Genomic DNA, 24,493 nt, shown 5'->3' with positions numbered 1-24,493 from the left:
TTACTAGGCTTGCCAAGGCCCCCCCCGGGGGGCGGGGAAACCCCCGCCCCAGAGGTCCATTCCCCACCGCCGGCAGATTGGGCCCCGGGGGGAACCCCACCCACAAAGTACACGACGTGCACGTCACCTGGAAGTGATGCGACCACACTGGGCATGCTGGGGGCAGGGCCACGGTCATCAGAGGGAAAACTCTATGGTTTTCCCTTGGGTGGTCGTGGCCCCGCCCCCAGCGTGCCCGGTGTGATCGCGTCACTTCCGGTGACATGGTTGCAGCGCGCGCTCATGCTCCAGGAGCAAGCCGGGAGTCCCCCACTGCAGCAACAGGTGGGACTTGGCAACCCTAGTTTTTACCCCTTTTGTTTTTATTTTGTCAGTCTCACTTAATGTTAATAAAAAGCAAATTTGCATATTTTCAATAAAAACATGTGCATAATATTTGCTCATGTCTTGTCGCTTTCAAACATCTGACATTTGTTATATTTGTTTGGCCACCCCTGTATTAGAGTATTAAGAAGATAGCTTCTAATGAAGAGCTCTCATATAAAACCAGTTCCAAAGGGGAAGCGCTCTCAGAAAAGCTGAGGGGTAGGGAAAAGCAGCACAACTCCTAACATTCCTTAAACAGAGTAAATAAGAATGAACAATATAGAGCCAGGCTGAATGACAGCAAGTAGAAATATAGCTTTCATCCAATAAGAACATTTATCAATTAAAGTTAAAAGACAGTGGATTAGATCCAAAAATCCATGGACACAAGGATTGTGGTCCTTCCCTTTCTTCTTTCCCATTAGTCCATTCCAACCTTGGGAAAGTGGATTCTTGGGTCACAGGGTACATGTGGACTAATAATCACCCCCTCCCTCCTCCTCTCTCAGGGGCATGCAGTTAGCTTGACCCTGGAAATAAACTTTGGTGTCGTCAGACAGGACTGCTGGGGGAGGGGAACATATGAAAGATCTGTGCCTTCCCCTGAGAAACTGCTGTATCCAAACTATCCAATATACTGCAGCTGCTCAGCATGTCTTCATTATGGATTTAACTGACTTAAGTATTAACTGTATGGTACATTATTCCCATTATGGCATTCCCCCTGCACACTAAAGGGTTTGCTGTACTCTACATACATAAACGTTTATAATTTCTATCCCTAGAGTTTCTCTGCACCAGGCTTTAATTAGTGTAGACGTAGCATTTCACAAAGTTCACAGCAATGCTCAAGTCCTGACCAACCTCCAGTGCCTGCTGCTATAACTCATTAAATAGTTATTACTAAAAGCTTAACATATAATATGAACTTGGTGCTTAAGGACATGACATATAACAAACCCACTGCATCTGACATCCAGTTTTCTTACCTGAGATCTTGCAACAGTTTAGGTAACTCTTTATGGCTAACTTTGTTGTGACCAACAGCTTTCACTGTCTAGTGTACGTCTTGCAAAGAACTCCTTAATCATAACTTTATATAAATTCAAGTTTTAAAAAGACATGGCATTCATCACCTAATCCAGATTTACATTTGATTGTAACCAAAAAAAGACCAGGGGTTTAACATTCAAAGTATCAAGGAAAGAGAGATACCTGTGTTCAGCAGCTGGAATAGAATGACCTGGCACAGGGTCTTTTGTTCCATAATATTTCTTAATTAAACAAATTCCTGCTACTGTATCAGTCCCTTTAAAGTTCACCAAATGTGCAGCTGCTCCTATTCCCGCTGTCTGAGAACAAGACAAGACTTTGAATTACAGGCATGTTTTAATCTAAATGGCAATTCTTAGAGACTGTTTGAATGCATAGCAACTCCAGACTAATAAATACTTTAATTCTACAGCTGGTCTCATAGTATAAATAAGATATGAAGTGCCATGCTTCTTTTACTGCACAGTTTAATGCTACAAGACAAATAGAACATAATGCTTGGTGCTAAAAGATTTAAGGTGCTCAAGATTTTAGAACGTTACATGAATTTTACATGAAACAGGCACCAGATGCAGTTGCTCAGAGAAGCTTCACTTCATGAGCCAACCATCTAAAAATGACTTGCTCAGTTCAAGACTTTGATGTAATGAAAAATCAGTATTACCTCTTGTGAAGAAACCCCTCTGTAGCCAAAGTCATGCAATTTGTACTCCAGTCCTTCTAAAGTGCCAGAGGTTTCAAGCAGGTATTTTGCCAGGATCTTCTTTTGTTCTCTGGAGTTTGTGGCAACAGTAATTGGATACCATGACTGAACAAGAATAGTCTAGGAAAACAGAAAAACAGAAGATGTTCTGTGAATAAGATAGCCCCTCTCTTGGCTCTAAGGTAGACTTGACTGGGAGAAATGAATCTTGCAGGGGGGCATGGGAATTACATAACAGGAATGAAAATCATATGTGAAAGGTAAGCCTACTTGGTGGTGGTGGAAAGTGCTGTCAAACTTGCAGCCAACTTATGGTGACTCCATAAGAGGTGGTTTGTCATTGCCCCCATCTGTGTAGTGACCCTGGTATTCCTTGGTGGTCTCCCATCCAAATACTAACAAGGGCCAACCCAGCTTAGCTTCCGAGATCTGAGGAGATCAGGCTAGCCTGAGCCATCCTACTTGCCACTGAAATCATCTTAAAGTAAAGGTAAAGGTTCCCTTGCTCGAAAGCCAGTCGAATCCGACTCTAGGGCTGTGGTGCTCATCTCCGTTTCAAAGCTTCCGTGGTCATGTGGCCGGCATGACTAAACACCAAGGCGCACGGAACACTGTTACCTTCCCACTGAAGTGGTACCTATTTATCTACTTGAAATTTCTTGCTTTCGAACTGCTAGGTTAGCAGGAGCTGGAACTAGAGACAGGAGCTCACTCCGTCATACGGCACACTCGGGTCTCGAACTGCTGAACTACCGACCTTCCACAGCCTGTAGTTCAGCATCTTAAACACTTGAGCCACCGCAGCTCCGAAATTATCTTACAATCCTACGATTAAATCTGATAGGAAAAATGATGCATGAACAGTTTTGAAGAAGTATAGTTATTTATATCTCTCCTTATATATAATTGAGTAGTGGGGTGGCACTTTCCAGCTCTCCCATTGGCTGTGCAATGCGCTCCATCAGCCATTGGCCCGTCAGCCACCACTCAAGAGTACTCGTGTGCAATTGGCCAGGTGCTGGGTCTGCTCCTCTTCCCTGCCCACTCCCACCTCGGCCACTGTTCCCTGTCAGAAGTAAGTTACTGGCAAATGGCCGTCTCTCCCGACGACGAAGACGCTTTTGCTCGGCTCCTCTGTGGAACTAACTTTTCCCTCAGTGGCTGCTGGTAGAAGGAAACCCTTTCCAGGCCTTTCTGAGGAACTCATTGGGGCCTGCCCTGACTAGGGTTGTCAGCTCCAGGTTGGGAAATTCCTGGATATTCTGTGTCTAAGGAAGCCAGTCTAAGGTAGCCAGAATTTGGGGAGGGGAGAGGCCTCAGCTGAACAGAATGCCATAGAGCCCACCGTCTAAAGCAGTTATTTTCTTGGGTGGGGGGGAAGAGATATGTTGTCTGGAGTTCAGTTGTGATACCTGACAATATTCAGGCTCCACCTGGAGGTTGGCTACCTTAGGCATAGCAGTTAGCGCTTCAGAGCAGGGTCTGCCAGGCAGAGATCAGTTCCCCTATGGCATTGAACTCTGCTGAGTCCTTCCCCTCCCCCAACGCTGCCCTCCACAGGATCCGCCCCCCAACTCTCTAGGTATTTCCCTACTCAGAGTTAGCAACCCAACTTTCCCCTCAGTGCCTGTTGCTAGGCAACCAAGCTTGGTTCTGTCAGTAAAAGGCCCTTTCCAAGCCTATTTTGGCCTTTGGGAGAAAACTCATTGGGGCCAGTCCTGATCAGGGTTGCCAGCTCCAGGTAGGGAAATTCCTTGAGATTTTATGGTAGAGTCTATAATACCTGGCGATCTTCAGGCACCACCTGGAGGCTGGCTACCCTAGGCGTAGCAGTCAGCGCTTCAGAGCACAGTCTGCTAGACCCAGGTTCTTGCAGTGGAAGCTGAATGGGTGATTTTGAACCAGTCACAGACTTTCAGCCTAACTGACCTCACAAGGTTGTTGTGCAAGTCAAAAGGGAGAGAAGAGAATTATGTAAGTTGCTTTGGTCCCCATTGCAGAGAAAAACTGTACTTTTCCTCCTGGGGAACCATTGTTGCCAATCTCCAGGTGAGGGCCTTTACTCAGAATTACAACTGCTCTCAGTTCCCCTGGAGAAAATGGTGGACTCTGTGTCCTTATACCCTGCTGAGATGGCCCTCCTATGACAGCCAATATGACGTAGCAGTCAGGGCTTCAGAGCACAGTTGAGGCTGCAGGTGTGTGTGTGGGAGACGGAAAGCTAAAGAGTAAGGCAGATAATGGCAGGTTGATGCTTGACTGGGAAGGAGATTGAGTTGCCAACTCCAGGTTGGGAAATTCCTGGAGACTTGAGGGGTGGAGCCTGGAGAGGGTGGGGTTCAACGAGGGGTGGGACCTCAGACAGGTACAATGCCATAGACTCTACCCTCCAAACCAGCCATTTCCTTCTGGGGAACCATTGTTGCCAATCTCCAGGTGAGGGGTAGAGATCACTCAAAATTACAACTCCTCTTCAGGTAGCAAAGCTCAGTTCCTCTGGAGAAAATGGTGGACTTTGCATCATTATATCCTGCTGAGGTCACCACAGCAAATTGACACTGAGTGCCCAAGGCCGGGGCACTTTCCACAACGAGCCTTATTCCTAGTATTCATATAATTCAGGAGAAGGAGGATGACAAGGTGGTGAGGGATATTAAAAATAGAAAACACAAGGGCATAAAAGTAAAAAATGGATTCTTTGCAGCACTTAAACATTCTTTAAATCTGAGCTGGCCAAGACGGGGACGGCAAAGGATGAGATGGTTAGACAGTGTCATCGACGCAGCGAACATGAAATTGAGCCAACTTCAGAGGACGGCGGACGATAGGAGGGCCTGGCGGGAGATGATCCATGGGGTCGTGAAGAGTCGGACTCAACTGTGCGACTGAACAACAACAACAAAAAGCTAATGTATGAGGTGGGCAGGTACCCACATGTCTCAGCCCCCCTCCGCCTCTCAGAATAGGGAGCCCCCACTTTTCTTGGATTCGGGAGCTATTTGGGTACAAAAGAGACAGCAGCAGAAAACACACCAGTTCCCCACCACCACATCCTAGGGCCTTCAGACCCCAGACCAAGGCATGTAGTAATCAGGCATGCATTCTGACAACAGTGGCCAGTCCTGGGCTGATGCTCCTTCCTTTGAGCTGTACCCATAGCCACCATAGCATGGCCTCAAACATACAACCAGGCGGCCAACCTGGTTAATGAGGGAGTTTTTCATGACTTACCTCAATCCAATTTGTCAGCCAGTAACAGTCTGGATCAGTGTTTTCAACAGTGAAGAGTACATTTCCTCTGGGAATGACAGAGCCCTCAGGGACAGCCTTTACTTCTATTGGAAGACACCCTTCATACTTCTGTTATATAATAGTAAGCAGGCAGGATTATTTATTTGATTCAATTTTTATACCACCCTTCCCTGTAAACAGGGCTCAGGGTAATGTACAACGATAAATAAAACAACCATAATCATACTAAATAATCATACTAAATTAAGATTAAAACATTAATAATACAATAAAATCACAATAATCAACTTAATTAGAGGGCAGTCAGAGCTTCTAATTGTGTCACTGCCTTGCAGGAGGGAGGCAATGGGTAAGACTGCCAACCAGATGGATGCCATTGTCGTCCTCAACCAAACGCCTGGTGGAACATCTCTGCCTTACAGGCCTTGCGGAACGGAATTGAGTCCTGCAAAGCATGGATGTTACAGCTGGTTGAGGACAGCTGGATGTTCTTATCTGGGGAGCATAGTGCTCTTTGGGAGTATACCAGGAAAGATGGTCTCGAAGATATGTGGGTCCCAGACAGTTTAGGGCTTTAAAGGTAAGCACCAAAACCTTGAACCTGATCCAGTGCTCCACCGGTAATCAGTGCAGCTTGCACAACACAGGCTGAATATGTGCCATCTGTGGGATCCCTGTAAGGACCCACACTGCTGGGTTCTGGACCAGCTGAAGCTTTCAGGTCAGTCTCAAGGGTACCCTTATGCAGAAGCGAGTTACAGCAGTGTAATCTGGAGGTCACTGTTGCGTGGATTACTGTGGCAAGGTCAGGGTGGGACAGGTAGGGGGTCAGTGGCCTGACCTGGCATAACTGAAAGAACACCAGTCTGGCAACATTTGTGATCTGGGTCTCCATTGATAAGGAGGCACCCAGAATCACACCCAGGCTCTTGACAGTTGGTGCTGGTGTTAAGGGCATGCCGTCAAGAGCCGGGAGTTGGCACCCCAAACCTCCCTACCCAGCATCTTAGTAGGATTCAGTCTCTGCCAGCTCTGTTTCAACCATCCCACCATAGCCATCAACCTCTCAGCCAAAACTGCTGGGGCAGTATCAAGCTGGCCTCCCATCAACAGATATAACTGGGTGTCATCCTGATCCAGTGCTCCACCGGTAATCAGTGCAGCTTGCACAACACAGGCTGAATATGTGCCATCTGTGGGATCCCTGTAAGGACCCACACTGCTGGGTTCTGGACCAGCTGAAGCTTTCAGGTCAGTCTCAAGGGTACCCTTATGCAGAAGCGAGTTACAGCAGTGTAATCTGGAGGTCACTGTTGCGTGGATTACTGTGGCAAGGTCAGGGTGGGACAGGTAGGGGGTCAGTGGCCTGACCTGGCATAACTGAAAGAACACCAGTCTGGCAACATTTGTGATCTGGGTCTCCATTGATAAGGAGGCACCCAGAATCACACCCAGGCTCTTGACAGTTGGTGCTGGTGTTAAGGGCATGCCGTCAAGAGCCGGGAGTTGGCACCCCAAACCTCCCTACCCAGCATCTTAGTAGGATTCAGTCTCTGCCAGCTCTGTTTCAACCATCCCACCATAGCCATCAACCTCTCAGCCAAAACTGCTGGGGCAGTATCAAGCTGGCCTCCCATCAACAGATATAACTGGGTGTCATCAGCATACTGATGGCATCCCAGCCTGAAACTCCGCACCAGTTTAGAAAGGGGCACATATAGACGTTAAACAACATTGGAGAGAGGACTGCCCCCGAGGGACCCCACACACTAAGGGATGCCTAGTTGACACCCTCTCTCCCAGTGCCACCCTCTGTCCCTGACCTTGAAAAAATGAGATAAACCACTTCAAGACTACTCCTCAAACTCCTACTTCAGCAACACGGTGGGTCAAAAGATCACAACTGACTGTGTCAAATGCTGCTGTAAGATCAAGCAATAATGGCAGCACCCACCCACCTCAACCCAAACACCTGTGGAGATCGTCCGTGAGGGTGACCAATGTCGTCTCCATCCCATGGCTGGGGCAGAAAACCAACTGGAATGGGTCCAGTGCCCATGTGTCTTCGAGGAAATTCTGGAGCTGCTCTGCTACCGCTCTCTCAATTACCTTACCCAGAAACTAGAGACTGGGCAGTCCATAAAGTTGGTTTCTTTAAGAGTGGTATAACCATAGCTTCTTTTAATCCCTCTGGATAGACCCCCAAATCCATGGACAGATAGATAATGTCTACCAGAGGGCCCCGTATTCCCTCACTGCCAGCCTTCACCAGCCACAAAGGACACAGGTCTAAGAGGCATGTGTTTGGCCTAACAGCACCCAGAATCCTGTCAACATTGGCCTGGGAGAGTCGGCTGAAGCTGTCAAACACAGAATCCAGAGATGACCAGGGGCCTCCAGTTCATGTACTGTATCAATATTGGCCGGGAGGTCATGGTAAAGCTACAAGTCTTTGTCCACAAAACAGCTCACAGAAGCCTCACAGCTTATGGCCTAATTCCTTTTGAGTTCTCTCAGTGAGAGAAGTTAAAGATCCAGTTACTTAAAACAGTTGTGTTGGTCATGAGCTAGCAGATGCAACGGAGGCTATATAAAATTCCTTTTTAGACCCTTCACTGCCACCTCATAGTATTTCATAAACATACTATAAGATGTTCTTGCAGCTTCATTCTGAGTACACTGCCAAGCTTGCTCTAGTTGTATTTCCTGTTTCATCCACTTGAGTTCCATACTATACCAGGGGGATTGTTCAGATCGGGAATGCAGACAACGTTCGGGAGCAATTTCATCGATGGCTTCAGAGAGACAAGAATTCCAATCCTCTATCAGCGCATCTAATGAATCGTCAGGGGGCAGCGGATCCCAGAGTGTTCCGGAACCCAATTGGGTCCATTAGTTTCCACAGGCGAGCATAATCCACTCACCACCTGAAAGGGGCTGGGATACCTAATTGGGCCTTCAGGACAAAATAGTCTAACCATGGAATTTCATCTTTGGCAATCAGATCCATATAAATCCCCATGCCAAAGATCAAATCCAGTATGTAGCCTGCTTGATAAGTGGGGCCTGATACAATCTGGGAGAGTCCCAGGGCTGCCATGGAAGACACTAGGTCCGAAGCCTGTGAGGAGGCGGCAGCATCAGCATGGACAATGAAGTCCCCAAGAACTTTAAGTCTCGGGAACTCTAAGGCTCACTCCGCTATACCATACAGACAGCCAAACTCTCCTCAATGTCCCAAACTAGGCCAACACAATCAATATTGGTGATCTTTGGAGCGTGGAGTGTCCTGTAGGAAAAACTCTCTCAGAGAAGTATCACCACTCCCCCCCCCTCAGTTTGGGACTGATGGAGGACTAAGCAACTTGTGGGGTCAGTTCTTTTAAGGCGACTGTTTCACTCTCCTTAGTCCAGGTCTCGATCACACATGCCACAAGTCCACGTTGCACTGCAATATAACTTTAAAGCATCATGGTCTTATTGTTGAATGACCTGGCATTCCACAACTTCACTGCTGAAGGGGGGTATTTTTTCCTAGCCCTCACCCCAACATTTCTCAGGATGAGACGAAGGTTGGAAGGAGACCGAGGTTTAAATATTGCCATTTACCTTTCTGGATGAAGGTTTTACTATCAATGATTGCCCTTATTTCACAATTTTTTTTTAAGTGGTAACAAAGCTATTGTTACAAAAATGTGCAACTTGAATCAAAGAACACTATGGCTACATCCAGCATGCAACTAAGTCCTCAATTTCTCTTCTTGCAATTACCATGCAAACAAATTTTAATTCCTTGTTAAGTAAGCTCAAGACACATCCAAAGCCTGTGTATGACACTACTTCATGGAGAGCAAAATAATGATATTGTCAAGCAAATTAACAACAGTGCTTGCAGGGAAGAAACCTCCTTCAGAAAGCATGGACAGCTGGCTAGAACACACAGGCAGATCCCTGACTCCTCAGCATATACCATGATTTGTTCAGGAAGTTTAACTCATCCATTAAGCAGTAAAATGTTTTGAGACATTGTGTTTCCTATACCATCAGTGCTATATGTAATTAACTAAAAGGTATAATAGTTGTGAAACAAAAGCTGTAAAGCTCCTTCAGAGACATCATCATAAATTGCTAGTCTATGTGGAAACATGCCCCTCCAGCTGAATTCCCATGCATTTTACTATGCAGTACCAGCAGCAAATCCCTGTTGCCTGGAAAGCCCTACTTGGTATGTGAAAAGGATAAACACTGCTTTAGTCTGAAATGTCTAAAAAAGAAGATGACAGCTGCTGGCTCTATCACTCTGGACTCAAGAAGCTAAGCACCTGCCAACTGTAGTCCCTGAGCTTAAGCAAGACGAACTTCTATTTGACTAGCCATATGCATGACAGGCATTCAGAAAAACAAAAGCAAAAACTAAACTTTTTACCTCAAGAATGTAGTTCCAGCCCTTTTCATTGAAGACATCATCTTGAAAGTGTTCCTTGTATACCTCTTTGGCTTCCTGAATTTTTTCTTTGGTTACCACTTTGCCTGTGATGCAGAGCAGTTTAAATGTTATGATCAATAAACAATCAAGCATTGGAATATGACCATACCTATTTAAAGTTGGTCAGATTATTATTATTATTATTATTATTATTATTATTACTACATGGGACTTTCACCCCGCCCACCCCCGAAGGGCTCTGGGCGGCTTACAGAGTATCGTGTGTGCACACACTTTCTAGAATCCTAACTATGGCCACAAATTCAGGGGGATGGGAACCCTACCAGATACCCTCCGAAGGCTTTTTTCCACAGATGTTCTTGCTTCTCCTTCCGTCTTTTTCCGGGCGGTCACATGCCTCTTCGCGCAGTTCTTTCTTAGAGGGGGGACTTCAGTTAGCTGGCTTTCCACAGCGGCCCCTGCTGGCTCGTCGAGCTTGCTGCACGCAGGCGATGGGGATTACGTCCTTCCGGCTCCAATCTCTCTAATGACGCCGCGCCGCTGCTGACCTCTGACCAGTCGTTGTTCCGGGGGGGCGTCCCTTCGCCGCTGCTTCTGCCGCTGTTTTGCCGCTATTGTTGTACCGGTGCTGCTATTTTCTCTCTGGAGTCACAGTTCTTCCGCTTCTTCTAGGGGAGGGTACCCCCCTGACCGACTAAGGCCAGGTACCCATTTATCTATTCGCCATATAGGGCTTTCGAACAGCTGGGTTGGCAGATATAATCATGTGTTGCTTTATAGATGTGGTATATAGTCTAGAAGCTGACTAAATTGTGCAAAGGTTTTGATTTCTTGGCCACAAAGAAATTTTGTCTGGTACAGTAATCACCTTGCATTGCAATTCTATGGATACTTACTTCGGAGTATATCCCACATACTCAGTAGAATTTCCATGTAAACATGTATAGCACTGGACTGCATGTATCCTGATCCTACGTATTCATAATTCGGAAACGGGGCCCATTGGTTTAAGTTGAATTTATCCCCAACACCCAAAATTGACAATTTGGTTGCAGAAATAATCACAGAACTAGTTAAGGGTAGAGCAAACATTGGTAGATAATCACTTGCAATTTGCAATGAGGAAGTTACTCATAATATGTCATCCATATGTAACCAAGTGAAGGCTACAATTGTGAAGTGCTAAATCTAGGGGGTTTTTACTATTGTTTACCTCCATTTTATAATTAATAGGAAAGAGAGAGCTCTGGCAGTTTTCCTCAGATTGGTACAAATCATGAAAGTGGCAGTCGATATAGCATCTAGAGTCTGAATTTGATGAACACATTGGTACCAACCTCAGGTTGATCACACCACCAGCTGAGGTTGCACAAATCTCACAGGAAACTATTATACACTGTAGGCACAGAGTTCAATATAAAAGAGCTACACAGTTCTGCACCCTATGACCTTCCCCAAGTAGCAGCACATCTTAGTCTGAAGCTGTCCTTGATAATGAACTGTATGCTCTCAGATTTGTTATACACAGTGCCATTATTTGGACCAACTTTCTTAATTAGACATAGCTCAGTTTTAAAATTATGCATTTGGCAAATTAGTGGTAGTGGTTTGCTCTCTTTTAGTAAATAGTAACATAGTTCCTTTCAGCAAAGGGAAAGCATAATATGAATCAGATATTTGACCACATACCTGAAACAGAAAGAATTTAAACGGATAGATATTATTCTTGGGATTAAAATGCCAGTTATTAAATCTTTCACACACAGTAAGTAACAGACTTTCAATCAACTTTCAATGCTTTTTCATTGCATTTAATTTTAAAGATTCATTGTTCCATTGAAAAATAATAATGAAAGTATGCCATCACTGATATTAAGCAAGCTTAGCAACACTGTCTCTAATATTTTTTTCAGATGATTAACGAATTGTGTGTGAGAGAGTACATGTATGGTTTATTGATTTGTAAACTAGGGCGGGAGCATACAACCATGAATATAGAATATAATCCAATAGAAATCAAGTCATGAATTCACCCAACTGACTGTGCAGACCAAATTAAAACATGAGCTACAATTCTTATTTATATGTCCCCTTTCACATTGTTCAAGGGATGTTTTAATCTCTGATCTGATATGAAACTAACACACAATTCAAGTGATGCTGTACCAAGTGAGTAAAACTGAGATGCCCCAGTGATCTCCAGGGAATAGAATTAAATCTTGTTAAAACAGATGAGTGGACAACTACATCCATGACATAAAATGCTCAGGGTTTCTTGCATGGTAAAATTATAATACAATCCTATGAAGAGTTACTGCAGTCTAATACAAGTGATTTCAGTGTCACTGGGCTGGATTTTCCAATGGTAAAATAGAACTTTCCAGCCAACCTCCTCCCATAGCAGCCCACTGACCACCACAAAATACTGCTGCTGGGGGACAGGGGACCCCAATGAGTGGCAGAAGGGGGCCTGCAGCAGGAAGGGGGAACCAGCAGAAATTGCAATTTAGTCTGGATCCAATCCAATGTTGTTCCTTTTTTTCTTAAATTCAAACAGAGCAAAGTACATGCTATATTGTTTTTAGATTTTTATGTATTATTCCAATAAAATCATTTCTATATAAAGTTGCGAACTGGTTTGAGCATAACATTTTAATTATCCTTGGGAGTTTCCTAATCAAATATTTCAGTTAAACAGTATTGGTACACAGAATTAATATGGAGTACCTTTCAAACCATCCTTATTAAACATGTAAAATAAATATTCTCCATGATATCATGTCCTACTGGGCACTGGAAAATTTTCCAATTCATATTTTTGTAGAAAACGCTCATATCTGTTTTTGACATTCATATTTAAGCTGTCACAAAAGAACTTATCTCATAAAGATTATACATTGTTAGTGCTGAACATAAAACTCCTTCAAGCCTTAACTGAACTCCAGAGAAAATAGCATCACTGCCCTCATTTTAAAAGCAATTTATTCCTTCATTCTCAACAGTTCTTCAATCTGCAAATTTTCTGTATCAGTGTTAATTCAGAGATTCAAGTAATATATTTTAAAAGATGTTCCTACTATTTGAGTGGAGGAGTCATGGTGATTTATAATCAAAAACTATGGTTAAAATTCTACGATGGAATACCTTTTAAGTACTTATGAAGAATGTACTGCAACCCGTAAAAAACAGTTTCCTCATATTTCATCTTCTTTAATTTGGAGTTATCCGTCTTCTTTTCACGACACTCAAAGTAGGAATAAACTTTGCTTGTATTGGGTGGATATTGCTTGTAATGTGTCACCTACATAAAGAAAAACCTCAGTAAGAATTTAAAACATTTTACCACATACAAGAAAAATTATCCAAAACAGGCTGGACCTGTGTCACATATCTTTCAGGAAAGGATCTGTTTTGTCTTTCAATCTCTAACAGTCTGGTGGCAAGCTCAAAGTAGCCCTAACCTTTTCTGGCTTTGGAACAAGGAACATTTTATCACCCCACCCCTTCTGCTGGCAGCACACAGGACATACAAGTCCAATCAAAGCACCCCTCCCTCTAGTTTCCAGCTGCTCAAGCAACAGACTTCAGCATTATTGCCTTATGAGCTTCTCTTTCCCACAGCTTTTACATTTCTTTTCCACAAAAGAGAAGCAAAACTGACCAGGATTCTGAACAAACTGGTAAATGACAGGTTTGGTCAATTCTCCCTCCATAGTTCCACTGTAAAATCTTATAACAGCAGCAATAGAATAGTGTGCCTGTGGAGACGAAGCGATTGTTTCAGGATCTGCAGTATTTTTGGATTACAGGTGCCCACCAACTAATACCAACGTTGCTTGCAATGTATTGTTTTGATGGGAATGTATTTTACCAGAACCATCATTCCCAAGTGCAGTTATATATTCACTATTTGTACTGGAAACCGAAAGAGCTTTCCCTTCTCACTGAGTGAGGTCCTTTTAAGACTTCACAGTGCCCATCATGTTCTTCCAGGCAATATTAAATTGCTAGAGAGAATTGCTACAGAGAAAAGGAACATACCAACAGTAGCACAAAAGTGACAAATGCAATGTTGCACCCAAATACGGTAATTAACTGGGGCAGAATCCCCCCCCCCGACTTAATTACTATACCTTGTTTTATAAGAAACATATATTATGGGGATTGTTGCCAAAAACGAGTTTAAGAAAGCCAACATTTTTAGTTGATACTTTGATAAAACAAATTTCTACTAGTGACTTGAACAGGTATCTTGCTCACACAGTACTCTACTTCATAAAAGCGACTTCATAAAAGTCACAACTGTGAAAATCTATAGCCACTTCTGTCAACTAAATATTCCTAACAAACAGTACAGCACACAGTAGGAAATAGCCAAGAAAAATCAGAAAACAACTGCCTATGGAGGCATGTTTTGGTCCTATTACATAGAAGCAGCCTCTACAGGTGCTGACTAGAGCTTAGGAGACCTTGCCCAATGTTGTAGAAATAGAATAGTATTATCCTATAAGAAAATGGAATGAGACTCCCAATGTTCCTTGTTCCTGAAGGACCAGAAGTCTGAAACACTGAAAATTACCTAGGAAAAGTGTTGGATATTTACTTTGGACTCTGTATTTTCCTATTATGGATCTTGTTGGTTTCTGTATTTTCCTATGGGAGATTATATGACTATATATGCATTTCACTTCATTGAAGTCTCCTTTAGTATATTTTTTGCAGGATATTCAGCTCACAGTTGTTTTCTGATTTTTCTTAACTAAATATTCCTTCCATTACAGAATCTGACATGAATTTAATGAAGAAACATTAAGGACAGATATGTATGGCAAAATTGATTCAATAGGAAAATATTTAAAAGTTTATTCTGTTCCTAATCAGTTTGGTGTGAGAGCCAGTTTGGTGTAGTGGTTAAGTGCGCGGACTCTAATCTGGAAGAAACAGGTTTGAGTCCCCACTCCGCCACTTGCAGCTGCTGGATGACCTTGGGCAAGCCATAGTTCTGACAAGAGCTGTCCTTGAAAGGGCAGTTCTGGAAAGATCTCTCTCAGCCCCACCTACCTTACAGGGTGTCTGTTGTGGGGAGGGGAAGGGAAAGGAGTTTGAAAGCTGCTCCGAGACGCCGAGTGAAGGGCGGGGTATAAATCCAATCTTCTCCTCCTCCTCCAATCATCAGACACACACTGCCAGATCATTAATACTATGCTAATCCTAAATATGATGCACACTATACGCCAGTTAATTTTTTTCATTAAGAGTTAATTATTTTTAATCTTGCAAAAACTGGGAAACCAATATTTGGGCAACTGAGTAATTTCTTTTTCTTTCTTTTGCAATACAATAGAGTGCTTTTCCACATGCCAGTAAAACAAGTAACAAACAAGTAACATGTCCTTACGGTTAACATTCTTCAACTAAGGTTGCAGTGTGCACTCTGAACTAGACATGTTTGCCCATCTATACTTGGTAACCATTATCCATGTTTTTGTAGCCTGCTGGCATGATTGCTGTAATGTACTCTATTGTAGGGCTGCTGCTGAAAAGTATTTAGAAGCTGCAATTAATACAAAATGTGGCAGCTCATCTGTAAACTGGGAAGGACACCTTGACTTTATAAATGGGTACCCGCAAGACTTGGGGGGGAGGGTATCCCATCCTTTTTGTCCCCATCCTCACTGGGGTGCCCCACTAGTCCACTCCCACAGACCTGCCACCTGTCTAGTAAATGCTGCTCCAGCTCTCCCCTTCTTCCCCCCAGTCCACCTAAAGATGACCTTGTGACTGCTCAGCTGCAACACCTCTGACTTCACCTGCCTGGCTGGTGGACCCTATTCCCCCTCCACCCTCTAGCTCAAGTGGGAGAAGGGGAAAGTCCTCCTCTCCCTGCCCCAGCCTTACCGCCATCTCAATAGCTTCCATTCCCCCTTCTTCCTTGTCAGCCCAGCTCATGCATGGCAGCTCCAGCAGCACCTTCTCCTCTGAGGGCCAGTATGGGGTAGTGATTAGGAGTGCAGACTCTAATCTGGAAGAACCAGGTTTAATTTCTCACTCCTCTACATGCAGCTGCTGGTGTGAACTCGGGTCAATCACAAGTTCTCTCGGAGCAGTTCTTCCAAAAGCAGTACTCAAAACAGCTCTCTCAGCCCCACCTACCTCACAGGGTGTATCTGTTGTGGGGAGGGGAAGGGAAAGGTGACTGTAAGCCACTCTGAGATTCCAAGTGAAGAGGGTGGGGTATAAAGCTAAACTACTCTTCTTCTTCTTTCCTCTCTGCTGGCCCACAAAGGCAAGGCAGTAGTGGAGTGGCTGTTGTCCCTATTCACTGGCTCTATCAATCTGCATGGTAGCCAGGTTTAGGATGAAATATACCGGTCTGCATAAATTGCATTGGCTGTTCATTGACACGGTGCTGGTTTTAACCTTTTTGTAGCTGCAACCACAAATGTGCCTCCTGCCCATTACGACCTTTTATATTTTATATATCACAAACCCCATTCGCTGATTATCATTTTAAACTGGTGATTTAATAAACAACAAACATGATCGGACTCCCTTTTCTCTAGAGGCCAGCACTTTTCCTATCTCCCTTTTGTCAAACAAAAACTAGCCATTGTCTAGTACACAGAAAACTTTGTCTTAGCACTGATTTTATTTTTATAGCTGTTTGAGTTGTCCCATTATTCCTCCACACACTAACACTGCTCTAGATATGCTATCAAAAGTTTGTTTCTTATATAACACACTAACACAGCAATCCTAAGGAGAGGGCTGCAAGTGCTCAGGGAACCAACTGACCCGTAGGTCGGCACATGTCTGAGATATGCCAGCGTTAAGTGCCATTTATGAGAGCGCAGGCACCCAGTGCCACTCTGTTGCTGTGAGGCGCTGGCGTAGGGCCGTCAGCACAACTGAGACATAGGGCCTCAGCACCATGTCTGTGGGCGGGTTGGGGGGCACGGCATGAGCTAGTTCACTCCCTGAGCCCTTTCAGGCTGGGAACGTCCCCCGCCAAAGGTGTGAAGTCGTGCCAGAGAAAAACACAGCGTAGCCCGTTGGCGGTAATGGTATATAGAGAATGCAAGTGGTCTCTTCCGCCGCTGCAGCCTTGCCAGTTAGTCTCGTTGGAGCTCAGGATGCCAACTGTGCCCTCGGCCAATCACCTCCCTCCCCAAGGCAGCCAAGCCCCCACCCCAGGGGCTCCTTTCCCCTTGTGGGGTGCAGACAGGGGGCCTGGAAGAGCCACCTAACCCCTATTTCTGCAGTATTGCGGCCACCGCCGGCAGACACATCTTGGTGGCAACTCTGAATTCTGTGGGAACTGGAGGCAGGGCTGCCCCTGTGATTGTTTCATCTCCTACAGTGGGAAGGCCACCCCCGCATTCCAGCGTCTGTGGGTGGTATGGCAGCTGGGACATTCGGAGGGGTGGATGGAGGCAGAGAAGACACAGCTGTTTGGCTTGGTGGTCAAAAATGCAAGCGTGGCTCTGGCCACTGTCAGGAGCAGCTCCATGACCTCCTGTCGATGCTCTTTCTGGCTAATGGCGGCTGAACGGGTGCTGGCCTTGGGACATGCTGGTCACATCAAACTGCCCACCATGAAGCGGTGGCACAATTCTTTTGGGCCCACCAGGAGACAAGTTCGTGGTGACAGGTACCCCGTATGAGGGAGCATTGGATGAGGATCTTCGCAGGGCCGAGGCTGCTGCATGACCACTGATCTCACCAATTGTGGTGGACGTATGGCTCCATTAAGAGACAAGGCTGCCACCCTCCCTATAATTCTGGCTAACAGGGAAAACTCCTGTGACCCCTGGGCCCACCGTACTGACCAGGCTCATCTCCCTTGCCCCCTGAGTGAGTCCCAGGACGCACCACGCAGCTCCACCCACTCCGCCAATGGGGCCAATGGGGAAGGCGAGTTCAGTGAGCCGTCAAGCACCAAAACTATGAGCCCAGCCCTGGTTGGCTCACCTGCCACTGATATCACCCAGCCCCCACAACCAGGGTGCTCGCATGACCAGCCACAAACACTTGTAATAGCAATGAGGAGATGGAGCTCAGTGCCGCAGTGCCAAACCCACCCACCCTGGCCTCCATGTGAGCAGCAATCGTGCATGAGCAGCTAGAGAGCCATCAGGAGTGGCGGGAAGCCATGACCAGGAGCAACCAACGGTTGGATAGCCTCTGTGAAACTGTCGCCGCAGGGTCACATGCCTGGTGAACCTCATGGCCATTGTGAGGGACAGTGCAGAGGGGCAAGGGCAGCTCAACAGACTTCTGGGGAACATCAACAAGTCTCTCTGTGCTGGCTGTGCCCCTCCTCCCTTGTAGCAGATCCGGTGGAGCCCACACACGGGGTGGGGTGCAGATGGGAGGGACGCTGGGCATCGCAGCCGCTGCTGACCTGTGCAGGGCCCATCATCCGATCCCCTGTCCGTCACCCACTGCCCACTACCCACCCTTCCCCAGGATCCAGATCCATTGATACAACACCTTAGGACAGGCCTACCATGGGCTCCTGTGCGGCAGCTGGCCACTCACCTCATCGAGGATGGACCCCTGGAGATGGACAAAGGCCTGGGGGCTGCAATCAGCTCTCCGTGGCCTGCTATGCCCACATGGTTCCCCCTCCCCAGCATCCTTCCCCCTGGGCCACAATGAGCACCTCAGGCCAAGGGGGCCCCACATGGTTCCCCCTCCCCAGCATCCGTCCCCCTGGGCCACAATGAGCACCTCAGGCCAAGGGAGGCCTGTGCAGCCAAGGCAGCTGCAGGCCCTGCTGGGAGACTGGGGTTCACGGATGCCCCTCTACAGACAGGCATCACCCATGAGCCTGTCATCGCCATACGTGCCTTTCAGGGGGGGCCCCACTCCTCCTGCCAGCCACGCCTTAGACCCTACTGTGGCAGAGACGCTATGGAGACAGCCACACAAACAGCCAGCTAAACTGTAACATTTCCCCCCATTCCAACACAACATAACTTGCCCCTGAGGGAATGGACTAGCGACGTGGTGGTTACACTGGCCACTGCAGCACGGGCACAGCTCAGGATTGCTCTGCCCAAATAGGAAGTTTTGGCTGCCTAAAATGAATGATCTGATGGCAATTTAATTTTTATAGGCTTTGAGTGAATCTGAGAAATATGGTTTAGGGCAGGGGACTCCAACATTTGTAAGCATGTGGGCACCACTGGAATTTGGAGAAAGGGTAGCGAGCGTCAACCCTAAAGGGATGCCACAGGTGATGACAAACACAAAATGACTGCCTCAGGAGGCAGAGCCAAATGGAATACTTCGCTCCTTACACCTTCTGGGAAGAAGAAAATCCTGAAGGGGGAATGCAATCACACACTAAGGAAAGCCCAGGTACTTACCAATCCTCCTGATCCTACAGTGAAAAATACTTTCATTTAAGAAGAAGAAGAGATTGGATTTATACCCCGCCCTTCACTTGGAGTCTCAGAGCGGCTTACAAACCCCTTTCCCTTCCCACAACAGACACCCTATGAGGTGGGTGGGGCTGAGAGAACTCTGACACAAACTGCTCTTTTTCAAGGACAGCTGTGCCAGAGCTTGTGACTGACCCAAGGTCACATCAGCAGGTGCAAGTGGAGGAGTGGGGAATCAAACCCGGTTCTCCCAGATTAGAGTCTGTGCACTTAACCACTACACCAAACTGGCCACCAAAAGAGGGCAGCTAATAACATACGCTCCCTTACAACAGCCCCACTCACTTATTGAAAAGCTCAGCAGGCACCAGGGGAAGTACTGGTAGGCATCATGGTACCCATGGACAACACATTGACCAAAATTGACAGGCCTAGGAATGCAATAGGTACTTATTCAATTAGAACTACGCCCATTGTGAAATTAAAAATTAAAGTTAAAACATATACTTATGATTAGAAACCAGCAAATGAGAAGTAACTGGAGCATAAATGAATGCAACACACAGGTCAGGAAAGACCCAGAAGTCATTTCAATGGTTTGTCTGTTAACTTATGACACAATTAAACACATTTAAGCTTTTCTTAGCCCAACTTTGTTCTTATCACATCTGTCATTGCTCAAGACTTTAAGAAACCAATGTCAAATTTGGAGATGCTCCAATGTGATTGTTAGGGTGATATTGCTTTATCTGTATATCCTGACATGCCTTCCAGGAGCTCAAAGTGGGGGATGAACCTGTCAACAGCCACCAGAGACAGAAGATAGGCAGAGAGAGAGAGAGAGTGGCTTGGAGTGAGTCACTCACTAAGCTTTGTAGGGAAGCCATGGCATCCTGAACCATCCTTTGGATACCACATCACACAAACTCTCACTTTTTATTATTAGATGACAAAACAATCTCGGGTAAAGAAAGTGATGCTCCTTTCCTTACTTAACAGGAGGTTCTCAAAATATATACATATGCAGCTTACAATACAAATTGTGTTCAGTTTTGGGCACCATAATTTAAGAAGGATATAGACAAGATGGAAGTTCCAGTGTTCCCGCTAAGCTGAGTTAGTGTGAGCTAGCTCACAGTTTTTTAGCCTCAGGCTAAAAGGAAGGATGGCTCCAGAGCAAACTAATTTATGCGGTAGCCAAATCGCTCGCTCACAATTTTAATGCCAGCAGCTCACAAAGTAGAATTCTTGCTCACAACACTCAACAGCTTAGAGGGAGCATTGGCTGCAATGTGTCCAGAGAAGGAAAACAAAGATGGTTCTGGAGACCAAGTACTATGAGGAAAGGCTGAAGGAGCTGGGTATGTTTAGTCTGGAGAGGAGATGACTGAGAGGTGATATGATAACCATCTTCAAGTACTTGAAGGGCTGTCATCTAGCGGATGGTACGGAGTTGTTTTCTGTTGCCCCAGAAAGTTGGACCAGAACCAACAGGCTAGAATTAAATCAAAAGAGTTTTTGGCTAAACATAAGGAAGAACTTCCTGACAGAGTGGTTCCTCAGTGGAACAGGCTTCCTCAGGATGTGGTGGGCTCTCCTTCTTTGGAGGTTTTCAAACAGAGGCTAGATGGCCATCTGACAGCAATGCTGATTCTGTGAACTTAGGCAGATTGCGAGAGGGAGGGCAGGAAGGGTTGCATCAGTGCTTAGTTCTTGAGGCCCTTTCTTACACGCCCATGGAAATGTTAATTGCCACTTTGGGGTCAGGAAGCAGTTTTTCTCCAGGCCAGTTTGGCTGGAGATCCTGGAGGTTTTCTGTCTGGGCATGGAACAGCAATCACTGGGGGTGTGTGGGGAGGTATTTGTGAATTTCCTGCATTGTACAGGGGGTTGGACTAGAGGTCTCTTCCAACTCTATGATTCTATGAAATAAAACATAATGAAAAACACAATAAAAACAACTATAATGTCCTATTGAAAAGAACAGGACATAGAAATACTTGTCTCTAGCTGGACTGGACCTAAAAGGTTTAACATAATACTTGTAGGGCCTACTGCTACAACAAGCATATTACTGAAACTAGTTTAACAGAGAACGAAACTTGAGGCCTTGGACTTCAGTGGCAAAGTACAAGTCTAAGTTTCATTACCCATAAAACAGTACAGTATTTTGGATGTAATTTCCCTCAATCACAAGTTTCCCCTCTGCATTCCTTTTGCAATTAGCAGAGCTACATACTTAAATGCTTTCATAATCAGTGCCAACAGCGGTAATATAGCTGATTTTAAACAGTTTGATCTTGTTGGCATTAGAAATGTTTTCTGTTTCATAACCCTCAGATCTACTTTCATTTCAGGTTTCAAGCATTTCAACACTAACAATTGCATAAGGGAATTAAACTATGGAGACTGCTAGAGCAAGTTATTGTAATTATAATACAATTTAAATGCTGAATTATGGTTTTAATAAATTACACACTAGAAGACAGTAACAGAACCCAAAAGGCAGCAACAGCCAAATCCTCTGCAAGTAAAAAAAAAAATTATCAAGGGAGTTCTATCTCCAGTCTAACATTATTCATATCAGATTTAGTTTATTCAGTGCCTCCTAGTGTGACCAACAATGTTTTCAGAAAGGGACCATGTCTGCTGTCCAAGTTCAACAGAAAGCTAAGAAATACTGTTTCCTAGCCAGTGTGGACTAGTGGTTAGTGCTGGACTAGGACCAAGGTTCAAATCTCTGCTTGCTATGAAATGCACTGTGTGATCTTAGGGCCATTCATTATCTCTCAGCCTAACCTACCTCACAGGGTATTTAGGAGGATAATTAGGAAGAAGAAACACCCCCTTGTAGTTTGCCCTAAGGTCCCTGAAGGGTGGGATAAGACACACTAAATAAAGTACTAGCACCATTGTGCTTTTTAAAGTGCTCTCTAAAGGGCAGTTAACAGAATCTATTACCGTATATTGACAAAGCCCCCAAACCATGCTTGCTTTGGGAATAATACAATCTTTACTAGTTAGAAATCTAGTTTGATTTGAGATCAAGGAAATTTTAGACAGTTTACCTACAAAAGATGTTTCCTTTAACCCTCTCCATTACCTGGCAACTAAAGATAGTACCTTTGCATTAGCCTGCTTGCTGAATGGAGCATCATTTCACACACACACACCCCTTCACCCAGTGAATATTACTACAAAGAGGGGGGGAAATAAAGTATATCAAGACTGTAGTGTAGAGCCAGCTCCTCCTTGTCACAAGTTTCACTTTCTATATTGCTCATTTTCTCCCTCTCTTTTTTCTGATTACTGGAAACTTCACAGCATGAGGGCAGCAACTTGGGTCCATAAGATCCCTTGCTCATTCATCACTTCTGGAAGCACATGTGCACATTAAAACCCTAATTTCTACCTTTGTACCCAGCCAAGCCAACTGTCAAGAGGCGAAATGAAATATAAATGGGGGGGGGGGGGGGAATCAGGCTCCAGAACAAGTGAAGGGTTTCACTTTCCTCTTCTTAGCCTTCTCCACCCCACATACCTCCTATCATGGCGGGCGTGGGAGCAAATTCCCATCAACCCCCACCCCAGTTACCTTTCTTTACAAAGACTAGAACAAAGTTTGAGTCTTAGTGGCACCTTTAAGACCAACAGGGCTACCCACCTGAATCTATTTTCGAAGACTAGCAAGTGTGAACAACAACATTTATTTGGAAGCGAACCCTTCGCCCAATTCCTAAGTGAAAGTGTGGTGAGGAACCGAGGCGACACAAAGACCGTGGTGCGTCTTTTCGACACCCCCTATATTTAAAAAACGCCTTGTGGCAGAATCCTCTTCTCTCCCAGGTGAGAACCAGCCTCTCCTCTCGTCAGGTGCCCGGGCTACCAAGGGCAAGCGGGCCTACCCTTCCTCCCCTCTCCTCTTTCGGCAGGTCCCTGAATGCAGGCATGGCCTGCGAGCCGTCACACACGTAGCAGCCCCAGGCGCCATGCAGGTCCTCGGTGCCCGAAGGGGTGAGGGGCGTAAGAGAAGCATGGTGGGGGGAGAAGAACTAGGGGGTTGGGGGTGGGTGGGACAGATGAGATCACGGCCGGCAAGAATTAAAGGCGAGGATGGGAAGAAGCTACCCGGCAGCTTCAGCTGCACGCCCGGACCAGAGCCCATCGTGAGGGCTCGGGACGCCCGCCCGATCGCCCTCTTTCTTCCCGCCCGCCTCCCTCCCTTCAGGCTCTGCTCGCCAACCTTGTAGGAGTCGGTCGCCAGGAGAATGTTGAACTCCGCTCCCGCCGCCGCACTTTCCATGGTTCCTGAGGGGAAGCGGAGGAGGAGGACACAGGAGACTACGAGCAGCGATCGCCGGGGACAGGAGGAGAGACAGACACGGTGCCGCCGCCGCCAGTGGGCTCAGCCTTCTCCCTCGCTCTCTCTTCTATCCTCAGTTGCCCGCTGCCAAGCGCCCGAGGGGCGGCCGAGAGGCGGGACCATGACGTCACGGAGGGCTGTCTCCGTCCCCGCTCTTCATTGGACGCCGTTCCCCCCCCCCCGTAGAGGAGTAGGTGGGCCAGGCGGTGAGGTCAGCGGGAGGAGGGATCGGTGTGCTCGTCAATTGGCCCACATCCCACGGTGAAGGGGAGGGGGGAAGACGAAAGAGGACCCGTGACGCTGGGAGGCTGCTCTTCTCTTTTGGTTCGCGCGAGTTCCCAAAGGGACCAAAAAAGGGGGGGGGGAGTGGAGCTGAGGTGTTGACGTCACAGGACTTGAGGCCTTATTATTTTTATCCTCCTCTCTGATTGGTCGCGATGGTTTGGCATAAGGGTGGGGTGGAAAGGCGTAAGGAAGACCGTGGGACTGAGGGCTGCGGAGAAGTAAAGCGCACGCGCGGGGAGTGCTCGAGCTCCGGTTTCGATTCTCCAGCGCCTTGGGTTTGAGGAAAATGGAAAGTGAGCCTAGAGCTGGAAGGGCTGAGCTTGGGCCAAAGGTGCGTTAGGAAGGAATCTGCACGTGCGTTAAATAGAAGTGGTGACGACCCTGCAAACCTCGCAGGCGGTGCATGCTTGCTCGGCCTTTAGGCGTTTTTACTCAGAAATAAGTCCCAAATGGGTAAAATCCCTTTTGAGTGTGCTCAGGGGTGGTGGCTAATGCTCTTTGCATGTTTACTCTCATGCATGAGAAAGAGGTGTTGGGCTACACCACTTCAGATTTTGTACGTATTTGGGGGAATCACATTTTTAAACTTCCCCCATGTAAAAATTTCGTGCAAACTAAAAATGAGCATATGAGAT

General features: G+C 46.1%; 1 protein-coding gene across 1 annotated transcript in view; it reads right to left on the bottom strand.

Annotated features, from left to right (window-relative positions):
- The window catches only part of NAMPT (nicotinamide phosphoribosyltransferase), a 45,539-nt gene extending 21,805 nt beyond the window's left edge, over window positions 1–23,734 (bottom strand). Inside the window, exons 1-6 of the mRNA XM_015409550.1 lie at window positions 23,454–23,734; window positions 12,966–13,122; window positions 9,801–9,904; window positions 5,354–5,482; window positions 2,084–2,242; window positions 1,582–1,718 (exon numbers count right to left, since the gene is read on the bottom strand). Of these exons, the coding sequence (XP_015265036.1) occupies window positions 1,582–1,718; window positions 2,084–2,242; window positions 5,354–5,482; window positions 9,801–9,904; window positions 12,966–13,122; window positions 23,454–23,513 (746 nt within the window). The 5' untranslated portion in view covers window positions 23,514–23,734. The remainder of the gene's footprint in view (window positions 1–1,581; window positions 1,719–2,083; window positions 2,243–5,353; window positions 5,483–9,800; window positions 9,905–12,965; window positions 13,123–23,453) is intronic.
- Between the last annotated feature and the right edge of the window lie 759 nt (window positions 23,735–24,493).

This window comes from Gekko japonicus, unplaced genomic scaffold, assembly GCF_001447785.1.
Source record: "Gekko japonicus isolate JY-2015 unplaced genomic scaffold, Gekko_japonicus_V1.1 scaffold1374, whole genome shotgun sequence".
Classification (NCBI taxonomy): domain Eukaryota; kingdom Metazoa; phylum Chordata; class Lepidosauria; order Squamata; family Gekkonidae; genus Gekko; species Gekko japonicus.
Note: the sequence above shows the minus strand (reverse complement) of the source record. Positions and strands in the feature narration are given on the sequence as shown.